Below are 12,230 nucleotides of genomic sequence, written 5' to 3' on the forward strand. Positions count from 1 at the left end.
AATTTGATTTGAGACGTTATTTTAAAATTGTTTGGAGGGGAATGTTGAGAGAGTCAGCTAGGTTGCTTCTAATTTGCCATCTTGGCCTGGCCCTCCCAGTCCTATCATTTCCTAACTTTTTATTTTATGTATTTGCTTAACTTTGAATATCTGCTTAACAGCCCTGTTTTGGTTCTATCTTTCAGATAAGTACCTCAACCAGTGATTTACCAGTTTTATTTCTTTATCGAGCATATCCACAAAGGGAACATTCAAGGTGGTTTTGTCGAAAATTCACATAGCGCAAGACTGGGATCTTAAGTATGGTCCATTCCAAAATGATTCTTGTGTTTTCATTCTAGCTAGAAACATCACATAGCTCTTAGTCTATTAAGCCATAAATTAGCATGCTATAGTAAATTTGGAAAAATTTTAAGATAACTTCTTTTAAGATAACTCCCACTCATGTACATGCACATGTTTACATATATTTAATCAAATGTTTCCTATATCAATTCTTGATGCCTTCAGGATCAATTAGAGTTTTATAGAGCAAGTAGATGAACAGGAAGGAATCAGACTTACAAAACCCACTTGCCACACAAAGTTTTTCCTTGTAGTCTTCCTACACACTTTATCTCAGTATTGTTTTCTAAAATGACAAAATTGTGTTTTCTTACCCTAAAAGGAGATTGTTTTGGAATGGAATGGAAACAAATGTTTGATAGAATTGAGCTCATTAAACATACTAACAAAAAACACAAGTTTTTTATATCAACATAGAATCATTACAAAAAATCTCTTTATACCAATAATCCACTTTCAACTTTACTAAAAATAACTTTGTCTTAAGTCTGCAATGTAAAGTTATAATGAGCAGAAATGAAACCTTTTTAGAATTCATGATAGCATGTAATGGACTGATTTTTCTTTTGGCATCAAATTAGCCACATTTCCCAGCTTACAAGAAGAGAAAATTAACTTTGGATATGTTTGCCCTTATCTTCTGATGCCTGCTTACCTCTTAGCTTTTACTCTGCTAAGACAATTAGGAAATCTGGTCCTGTGCTTGCCTACTGTGACTGAATTTCATCCAACCAAGCAGCACATAAAATATCCTTGTCATTATTTATGTAATATTGGCACAATCCCTTATTTACAGCATCAGTCTACTGTCTTCTCATAAACCATTCATTAAAAAGGAAAATTATTTTCCTCATAAATAATTAACCCTTTCCCAAAAACAATGAAACAAAAACTTTCAAAACTTTCAACTTGATTTTTGGTATGCTAGTTTAATTTTAGTTAGGGGTACTATTTTGGAATTGGGTTACTTATTATTAGATCTTTAAAGTTTCTTTACTACTGTTCAGTGAACTACATTCTATTATTTTCATCATAAGGCTTTTTGTTTGTAGAAAGATCAAACTACTTTTTAAATTCCAATGTTTTTGATGTCAGTTAAACATTAGAATTTGGAAACATATATTTTAGCCTACTGCTCTGCAGCAGTAGCAGAGCCACAATGAAGAAAGTTATCGTGAAATTGTTTCACTAAGAATTACAAACATATTTAAGCAATTAAGTAGTCTGAAACAAATTAATGACTATTTAACAAAATCATTTTTCGGAATTATTTTACTGATAAGATGCTTTACTACAAAAAGCATTTTCTACCTTGCCTACTTTTTCCATCAGACTGCTAGAGAAGTAGAGGGAAAAAATACAACTATTATAATAGGCTTTTGTTAAATGAATAATGTTAAACCTAGTGAGGTTTTTTCATCTGGTATATAAACTTTATTCACATCATTTGATTGCATCAAGCACTTTTTACAAAGAATTAGCCCCCAAATGAAGCACAGTAGAATATGGACTAATTCCTACCATGGCAGGAAAAGAAGGATTAGGGGGAGCTCAGCTGTTCTTTCCTCACTATTAAACATACTTCATATTGGATGAGGGTTTGAATATCTTATCCATTATTTAAAAGAATTTCCTGAAATGTCTCTGGGGGATGTATTTAAATCCTGAAGAACACAGGAAAATTTTTTCAAATCGTTTCATTACACAGATGATTATCACTAGAAAAATCAAGTTTATCACATGTGAGCAGAAGTTTGAGAAAAGTCTGTAGAAGTCCAACTAAAGAGAAATGGCAAAACACAGAAGCCTGGCGTACCATTTTTGCTAGCATCAGTGCCAAAAAGTAGACAAAGGGCTCAATGTCAAGAACCCAAACATGGGTGCAAGTATCCCATTTCTAGGATGTGAGCTCATAGCAGCTAGGATACGTAAGAAGGAAATGGGCATGCAAGGCAAGGTCTGTCAGGCTGGCTGTCTCTGGCTAAATGGAGAAGCGTCTGGAGAAGGTTCCATGCCTGAGGCAGTGCAGTTCAGGAGGCAGATCCCTGAACCAACATTTTGGGAATTACTTAGCTAGTGTATGTAAAGCCCTGGGACCACTTGGAGAAATAAAAGGTATTAGATTATTATTGTTCACACACATTGAGTTATCAAAAGAATTGTGCTTAGAAAGAAAGGCATCCCTCATTTGAGAGAAGGTGCTCTAATTTCTGAGAAAGCATATGGTGAGGCTGCTTAGATATGTTTCAGAAGGAGTGAAAGAGGTGAGGGAAGCTTCAGAAATAAGAAGAGTCCAAAGAATGGGACATAGACATGCTATGGCAGAAAAAGGCATCCAGCACATCACATATGCTAGTTATATATCAACAGTTCATATGGAGAGTGGGGGGAGGAACCATGTGAAAGGTAAAGCAAAGAAAGAGATGACTTGAAAGGAGAGAAGTTCGGCCTCAATCAGTTTAAGACAGGCAGGTTTGGCAGCAATCCTTCCTGCCACAGGCATTTGGCATGCTGACGGAATAATTTTTCCACACAGTGTTTTAGGTCTTAGGAAGATGAATCATTTTCTGATGAAGCCATGCGGCTTTGTTTGGGAACTAACTACACAAGATACTACAGGTCCGTAACTAAAAATTACTTTTGAAATCCATTTTTAAACCAGGAAATAGAACCTCTTTTAGGTCAAAGACTGCTCAATGAAGGGATGAGAGAAAAACCTACCTACTTAAAAATTACATCACAGTGTTAGCTCTTCATGCTTTCTGGTAAAAACGTACTCCTTACATAACATATTACTAATATGACTGAATATGGGAAAAGTACAGATACAAATAGGAAAATAAAATGGAAAAATGGCTGACATTTGTGTTTTCTTATGTTTTTGTTCAACGCTCTCTTATTTTAAGAACCTTCAAAATTAATACTCTAATTATGGTTTCTTAAAATGCTTGGAAGGAAATGTATTCAGATTTGGAAGGTTAAAAAGGATTGCATTTTAAATTAAGTTTTGTGGTTCCCTCTTTAGAGCCCTTTCAGGCAAGGTTTTTGCACTCTCCATAATAACCTTAGAGAAAAAAATGAGACAAGGTAGCAGTTTCAGGCTGGCTGCAACATGCAAAGTTCACTGTCACACAATCTGACCAGCCCAACTGATGGGGAAGAAATTAACCAGTATCAACCGTGTGGGAGGACACACCTGTGTCCATGTCAGAAACACCGGGTAATCCTGTGGCCTTCAGACTATTGCACATTCCAACAGAACACAAGAGGGATGTTCAAAAGATACACTCAGGAACGGATAAACATACAAACTAGCTTGTGCACAGAAATCAAACACGGATACAAGACACCACTGCAGTCAAACCTGTCTTAGAGTCTGCTTCTGATTTTAGTGACCTTTTAGAAAATGGTCCAAACTGATTATCAGAAATACATTAAAAAAAATATTTTGAGACCACCTCTTCTTGATACACATATATAGAATTCTGTGGTCATGACAGACAGACTTAACTTTAGTGAGACTAAATAAAAGTGCAAAAACATAAAAAAAAATATGGAAGCATAAGCTAAAAAATTTCTGCATAGCTGAAATCTATTTAAAGCAAGTCCTTGGTAGGGGGAGCTGACAGGAGGATAAAGTTTTTGTTTTATTTTTAATGTCTTCTGCATGTTTGTTTTAAACGATGGGAAAAAAAGTCCTTTTCTGGGTAGGCTTGTGAGACATTTCACAGACAGTTCATTCCTGTATCTCGAGACACCTTGGTTGTGGCAGTGCCCCCTTCTGCAAGGTAAACAGCGGTGCTGGATTTGGAATGAGCGGCCCTGTCACTACCGTTGTTGTTAACCTCACAGTCCAGGGGCTCCGTGGAGATGACCCAGGTGGAAGGGCGCCATCGCTTAAGGGAATAGGGGGTTTTCACACGTTTCTTGATCTTTTCGCCTGATCCTGCTTTGCCATCTTGTGATGACTCACCTACTGAAAACAGAAGAGCAAAAAAAGGGTCATTGAAAAAAACTGCCCATAGTGGTTTGGTTAATTTATATAGAGATAATAGGTATGATAAAACAGCCATCAAGGCAAGTGACAGTGGCAGGTATTGATGGAGTATATCTTGAAATCCACTATTAGTCATTTGGGGGACAAAGCCTATCTTTACTCATTTGGAGGCTTCTTTATCCTGATTTTTCCCCTCTCACAGCTCATACTCAGGAAATTCAGCTCTAGGCTAATTACCTGTAAAATAACTCTTAATGAGTTATGAATACAAAATCGTTCTGCAGGACAGGGATGGGAAAAGAAGCACAAACATAACTTCAGTCGAAAACTAAAGCCCTTGAGAAATTCTCATATGCTTTGCTTCTTCTAAGTGCAATTCTTAAACTCTGGTAAATTAGGCAAAAATAGAAGAGTTCTATGCCCCTTAATAGTCAACTCAAGGTGGACAAAGTTTAAATAGTACTTAGTATATTGTGTACTTCAGAGAAATGGTGGACCTATCAAAGTACTATTTTTCAATGATTTTCTTCTTAAGAACTGATCAGTTGAGTCATATTGTACTGCCTTCCTGTCTGAGGTAGCTGTCGCTCATTGTGAGGGCCTTTTCCATTTGGACACTCTGGGACAATTTTTGAAGAATGTGGCCAGGTGCTCCTGACCTAAGTCTTGAATATGCCTCTCTTCTACTTGTGTTGCAGTTCTCCTAAGATATTCATAAATCTTGAATATGTTTTCTGCTTCCTTGTATGCAGTGTTCTCTGGCAGTAATGTCAAGAAAGTATTTTCATTTTTACTCCTAACTAAAATGGAAATAAATTCCTTGTATGGAAAAAAAGAAAGTATTTTCGCCTTTCTATATGCTCAAAGGATTAATTCATGCTATCCTCTTGCCTTTTCTAATGATGCAGACAAAGCTGTTCCTTCATTAGATGGTCAATTCTTTCCAATAGTTTTGTTGGCACAAGAAGCTGACATCAAAGAATCAGCAACAAAGTGCCTGTTTAGTGGTAAATGTGACTGAATTAGGAAGCTCTTGTTTTGGGTGATTAGCTCCTATAGGTCAGAGATCATGTACCAATTTAATTTGAGTTGAACAGTGCCTAGACGATGCCAGGAGCCTCCAGGGACCTGTCAATATAAGCTTCTAGATGAAGAGGACAGTAAGAAAGGAGCATGTGGTACCACAGTCTCCGGTGACTGCTCTGAATTTTCCTTATAACTGGCAATTTATTAGTTTTTTGGATAAAATCCCCAAAGAAACTTATTACATTCTTATGATAGCTACACTGGGTAGTATTGTGTGTTTTAAACTAATTAAAATGCTAGAAGAACTCATGAAAGGTTAACTTCACCTTATTCCACGAGGAACTAGCTTGTCTTTTGGAATTGATAGATATTTACTTAGTTCCTACAATTCATAAACATAAGCGTTGCCTAGTAAAGGTACAGCCAAGTCTGCTGTATATTAGATCTATAACTATTTAAATAATAATAATAATTGGCGATCACATAGCAGTTTAGAAACATTAACTTGTTTTATCTTTACAGCCCTGGGAGGTGAGTGCTGAGGAAGCTGAGGCAGACAGCGGTTAAATGCCTTGCTCCAGGATCACACAGCTAGTCAGTGTCCAAGGCCAGGCTCGTCCCCAGGTCTTTCTCACTCTCGGTCCAGCACTCTACTCTATTGTGTCACATAGCTGCCTACATTAAATATGATATTAATTAATGGTGACACAGAAAACAATTAATTTTTTTGGCTTAAAATAAACTTTATTATTTCTCAGAGTGCCATAGTTTCTCATTTATTTTTTTAAGTGGTGAACCAGCTTGCTGAGATACAATTGGATGATAGCTGAGTGGTTACCTGCACAGAGAGACTGGTTACACAAAGCCTCCACTTACACTGTATACTACTGCTGTCCAGAGCACTGGTGGCTGACAGGTCCAAGGAATTCGGCCTCTGTGCCCTTCTGGGCTTTGACTGCCCAGGATCTGTGCCTGTGCTCTGAAGGCCAACATTAAGAACCTCTTGCCCAGGACACGGATTACTGTTGTTGTTATTGGAGTTTGTCCTACCACCTTCCAGGGGGCGATCTCTCCTGTCCACCAGACGATCCAGGACGCCTTCGTCATGGCCAGCCTGCTGCTCCCGTCTCAGGAGAGGCTCGTGCTCGTCAGGGCTGGAGTTGATAGTCAGACGGCTGTCCTCACCACTGAACTGATTCTGTAGCATTTCCTGAGCCCTGTGTGCCACTGAGTTGGGTGCCTGACCAGATGGCACTACACCATTGGCATATGGGGCTGTAGCAACATGTGAGTTCACATTGTGGCTTCTGCCTGCCACTCCATTCATGGTAACTGTCACTACATGAGGTTCTGCAGCATTGATTGTATTCATCTTGGCAACTCCAGTTTCCACTTGCTTCAAGTTTGATTTGTGCTTGCTGCCAAATTTCAGCCGGGGTTCTTTTGTGGAGTTTTTGGTGTTCAAGGGTAGGCTAGTAGGTCGCTTGGGAAGGTTTTGTTGCTTGGGGAGAGGATAGACCTGAGCAGGTGGGACGTCAGGAATTAAACACGCCTGACCATTACCAGCCTGTGTGAAGTCCTGCTGTCCGGTTACTTCCACTGCAAGTTTTATCAGTGGGTAAAGCAAGCTGGAGCTGGTGCTGCTCAGGGGGTCTGGTCCACTGAACTGTTTAAGTGAGTGCTCCATTAGGTTCTCATCAGAGCTCTCCTTTAGATTTTTATCAACTTCTTTTGGGTCCAACTTGTTGGTCTCCAAGTCTTCTTCGGTTAGCTGTAGGCACACAGGGGTTGGCCCAACTGGCTGAGTCACATTTGTGGCATGGAGATTTGTTTCATCTGAGTAGGGCATCTCCGAGATGGTGGTCATGCCAGTACTAGGAGTGAGGCCGGTGGTGTTTGTAGTGGTAGTGTTTGTGGACAAACTGGTGACACTAGTTTCAGGACTAGGAATCCGAGCCTGTGCTTGTTGTCGTTCATAGTTAATTGAATTTCGGTTCTTTTCACCTACAGTTAAGGGTGTGTTGCTGGACACTGAATGTTCCAAAGAAATGTTCTTCACGATGCTATCTGGGTGATGAATGGAGTCTTCTATGTATGAAGAAGAAGAATAATCTGGATAAGGGCCAATCTTTGGCACACGCCTGTTGTGTGACAGGTTGCTTAAAGAAAGAAAAAAAGTGTCACATTGAGAGGCCATTTATGACAAACTATCTCCACATTTAACATCTCTTATTTTAAAATCTGAGTTACTTTAATTTTGGTTCATAACCCATTTTATTCTGGGTGTTTCATGACTTAGAAAATTCACATTAACTAACTTGAATATCAAAATGTCCCATTTCTTTAAACAAAAGTGATAATAATCAGCTATTGATGCTGCTTTCATAAAAACACAGGACTACTGAAGGAAATGGACCAACCTAAGGAGACTTTTCAGATATATCCTTTCTCTTTTTTTATTTCCTAAATACATACAAGCATCAACTTAAACCTTTCTTTGCATAAACAGCAGCACGACAGTCATAAAAGCTTACCAATTAAAAGCAGTACTTTAAAACAATACTATAACAACTATTTAACAAATGGCCACAATTAGATTACAAATTCCTTGGAGATAAAAGACATCATTACTTTTGAACCTCTATACCACCTACCAGAATGCTATGCACAAACTAGCTGTTCAAGAAATATTAGATTAAGGGCCAAAGCATCTATACTAATGGGTAGAAGTTGACCATCAGTGTGCCTGATCTCTATCTTCACACTCCAGAAAGGTCTCAGAGAGCCACAAAAGCTTTAGGGGACAGGTGGACACTGGTATCAGCTAGCCTAAGGAACCGGGATCCCCTATGGGGCCATATGGGGGTGCCTGTGAGGCCTCTGAATCTTTGAAAGGAAAGTCCAAGGAAATGGCGAGGTTCTGACTCAATTGTTAGTGACCCAAAACTGACCAAGATGGTTGGAGTGTCTTTAGAACTCGGATTATACCTAAGGAGGTGTGAAGCATGAGCCAAATCATGCTGTGTGAACCACCTGAGCCCACAACACACCTTTGCATTAATATATAGGTAACATTTAAAAAGAACATTAAGGGCAACACTGATCACTGAATCAACAACGTAATCACCAATAACAGTAGGTGGTAGGTAGGGGTGTCAGAGGGAAGAGGGCATCTCGAAAGGGCAATAAGTACTGAAAGAATCACAAAGACTGACAGAAAGGAGATGCTACAGAACAAAAGCACAGGGAAGGGAGGAAGAGAAAAGGGAGCGCCTTGGACAGCTGTAGGAACCAGGGAGGAGATGACAGCAGAATGAATCTCTCTGGGAAGATTTGCCTCTTCTGAACCAATCTTGGAACCTGAGACCTTTTGCAACCTGTTACTTACTTGTCATGGGAGCCCAGTGGCCACCAAGACCATGTTAACATGAGGAAAAACAGCAGAGAGCAGGCAGTCCAGGGAGAGCCAATTGCAGCACTTTATTTCATAACAGTTTGCTCTCAGAACTTAAATATGCTGGGGAATGGAAAAGAAAACTGTCCAAGTGTCAAACTTATTCCTCTCCTAAGAATCCCAGCAGGGAATAGAGAGTTGGGCCCTCTGTAACTTCTATTAGCTCTTTTCTGGATATCTTTAAGGATGCTTGATGTGAACTGCCTGACAGTGATTTGTAGTGGGGTATAACTGTGCAGTAAGAAATTAATATCACAAACTAAGAGAATCAAGAAAAGATTTGCATGGACTGAAGCAGAATGGTCTGATGGACAGAGTGCTGGACTTGTAATCAAGAAAATCCAAGTTCAAATCTTGCCTCAGACACTTACTTGTTCTTTAAGACTGGGAAAGTCATCTGACTTCTTTTGGCTCATAAAATGAAGATGGTAATAACAGCACCAAACTTACTCACTGGGTTGTTATTAGGACAAATGAGAGAATCTATGTAAGTACTTTGCCAGCCATCGAGTGCTATATACTTACAGATAGTATCTTGTTTATATTTACAACAACCCTGGGAGGTGGAGGCTATTATTACTCCCATTTTACAAACGAGAAAACTGAGACTGATGGAGATTGAGTGACTTCCCTAAGGTCACAAACCTAGTGAATGTCAGAGGCAGGATCTGAACGCAGATCTTCTTGACTCCAAGTCCAGAGTTCTTAATCCACTGTGCCATAAACAGCACTGTAAAGGAAAAGATCACTAAAAGGAAGTCACACTCTGAGTAAATGAAAAACCAGTGAAGGTCCCAGAGAATAGATAATGAAATGTATACCTCCTCTCAAGGAAGTTATCTAACTTAGAAAGACATCTTTTCTTTCTCTCCTTTAGATATAAAGGTAGGTATTCCTCTAAACTCATTAAGAAAAACAAAAACCTTCACTGGGAAAATGGCAGTACTGGTCTGACATTTAAGAACTTACCTCCTATTCCACTTCTTTTTTCTACTGAAGCACTCAGTGACTTATGCCTAAACTAATTCCACACTGTTCTTACCGTTCATTCTGCATAGCAGTAGACATTGGATTGACTGTTGGACTGACTGATTTGTTCCTTTCCCAAATCATCATGAGTTCAGCCATCCTCTCCTCAGCACACTGAGCAGTTAGCCTAGCCTCTGCATCCTGGTCCCAACAGTCCTCGATTGTCTCCTTGAGTGATCTTACAGCCTAGGACAAAAACTTTATGTCAAACAATTTGAATCTTAAACTTCAACTTAAAAATATAACTTTAAAAGTTAATGAATTAAATTTGATTCAAAATGAGTAATTAAGCAACTACTATATGTAGGGTACTCTTAATATGTGTTCTAGGCCCCATGTGTCAAGTCAAAATTAACAAGTCAATTAAAAGTTAGCAAACTCATGAGATCTTTCCAGATGCATCCATCTCATATTGTTTGTTCCAAACAGATTATTAGGGTTCTTACTTACACTTGGACTTGTCCACAAATTCAACATCAAAAGCATAAGACAGCAGCTGAACTGAAAAATATCTAGATGTTTTGACTGCAAGCTCAATATGAAACAGCAGAGTGACGAGGAAATTTTAAAAGGTAATGTAATCTTAGGTTAGCTACCTCCCTACCTGCTTGTCTCAGAAAGGCACAAAAGTCATATATGAGTTAGGGAGTGCCTTTATGTAAAAAATTATGTATATACATACATATACTACCACACAATATATAGATGTAGCTGATTTCTGATTAGCTTCTTGTCATGAATATTCCCCAAAGTGACTAATTCACCAATTTAAATTTTCAGGCTGGTTTCTTCTTGCTAAAAATTTGAAGAAATGAAGGTTATGATTTGGCTATGGATGGGTGGGAAGGATTGTGGAGTGATTAGAAAGAATTAGTTCAGAAGAAGAAAAAATGTGGGTAGAATATTGTGAGGAAGTGAAGTTAGTTGGAATGGAGAAATAAAATCAATGAAGAACCAAGGAAACCAAGAAAAAGATAAAGTCAGCAGATAACTGGGTAGATTCAACAATGCGGTTTAACAGTAGGGTGAATGGGAAAACAAAGGAAAGAAATGAGGTAAAGGTGACTTTGAGCTTTTGAGCACTGGAAGCTAAATAATACAACCCTTCCCCCAACAATTCCTATTTAGCGCTTTAGCTTTAGATGACGAGTGTTTGCAAAGTATTTTCCTCACAACTCTGCAAGATAGGTTGAATTTTTATTATTATCCCCATCCTGAGATATGGTAACTGTGAGGTTCAGAGAAGTTATGTGATTTGCCCAAGGCCACATATCTTGTAAGAGTCAGGACTAAATCTAGGGTTTTCCTGATTTTAAGTTTATTGCTTTTCTCCTTGCGCCATGGTGCTTTTCTAAAAGGATTGTGACATCATCAACAGTAATGGAGAAAGATAGGAAATCATTATTAGAAAGAAGGATAAGATAGAGAATCCTGCTTTCCCATGTTATTTAAGATGGCAGGTTAACACCCACAGTATTTCCTTAAGGAAGCAAAAGAAACAAATTTAGAGAGAAAGAAGATTGGTCCAGGTGAGAGAGAAATCTCAGAGTTATTTACACACAAATAATATTCTTTTTGTGTTTAAATGATAAAACTGGGCACAGTGCTATGAGGGGGCTAGTGCTGAATTCTTGAGTGATCCCACACGTCTTTCAGTTCAGTAAAGAGAAACCAGTAGAGCTGATGGTACTAAGAGTGACTGGATAGAAAGGAAGAAAACTATGAAATGATAATGTCAGAGATACCAAGACAGAACATAACTAAAAACCTAGGAGGTTAAAACCAGAACAGAGACTTTTTTTGTTTGGCCAAGGAGATCATGGGAAACTTTAGGTTAAATGTTTATGACTGAAACTAGATGATAAGGGGATTTAACAGGAAGTGGAAGGGAAAGAAAGAGCTGTTGTGGGAATATACAATTTATTTTAGAAGACGGGGATTTAAGAGGGAGGAGGAAAAGGATTTCAAGAATTTCTGAAGACATGGGCCACTAGGTGGCACAGTGAATAGAGCTCTGGCCTTGGAGTCAGGAGGACCTAAGTTCAAATCCAGCCCAAGACACTTAACATTTAGCAGTTGTGTGACCCTGGGCAAGTCACTTAACCCTGATTGCATCACCAAAAAGAAAAAAAAAGAATTTCTGAAGACAGGAGTGATATTTTTGAATAGTCCAGAGAAAATGCTTTTGTCTCCAATAATAGCAATAATACAGGAGAAAAGAAGATGTGGACCAAGAGAGTTTTGGAGTAACCAAGACATTAGAGGAAAAGAGAAGAAAAGGAATAACGGAGTGTTAAGGGAGAAAGAGAAATTTATGGTGGGAGTTGTGCAGAGAACTTATGCCTGAAGGTTGAAATTCATAAAAAGAAAAAAAGCTAT

General features: G+C 38.6%; 1 protein-coding gene across 2 annotated transcripts in view; it reads right to left on the bottom strand.

Annotated features, from left to right (window-relative positions):
- Positions 1-200: 200 nt before the first annotated feature.
- BMPR2 (bone morphogenetic protein receptor type 2) overlaps positions 201-12,230 on the bottom strand; it is a 222,080-nt gene continuing 210,050 nt past the window's right edge. For both annotated transcript variants that reach the window (XM_027873575.1, XM_027873574.1), the window contains exons 11-13: positions 9,865-10,037; positions 6,245-7,527; positions 201-4,321 (exon numbers count right to left, since the gene is read on the bottom strand). In XM_027873575.1, coding sequence (XP_027729376.1) covers positions 4,071-4,321; positions 6,245-7,527; positions 9,865-10,037 — 1,707 coding nt within the window. In that variant the 3' untranslated portion in view covers positions 201-4,070. The remainder of the gene's footprint in view (positions 4,322-6,244; positions 7,528-9,864; positions 10,038-12,230) is intronic.

Source organism: Vombatus ursinus, unplaced genomic scaffold, assembly GCF_900497805.2.
Source record: "Vombatus ursinus unplaced genomic scaffold, bare-nosed wombat genome assembly UNPS02014802.1, whole genome shotgun sequence".
Classification (NCBI taxonomy): Eukaryota; Metazoa; Chordata; class Mammalia; order Diprotodontia; family Vombatidae; genus Vombatus; species Vombatus ursinus.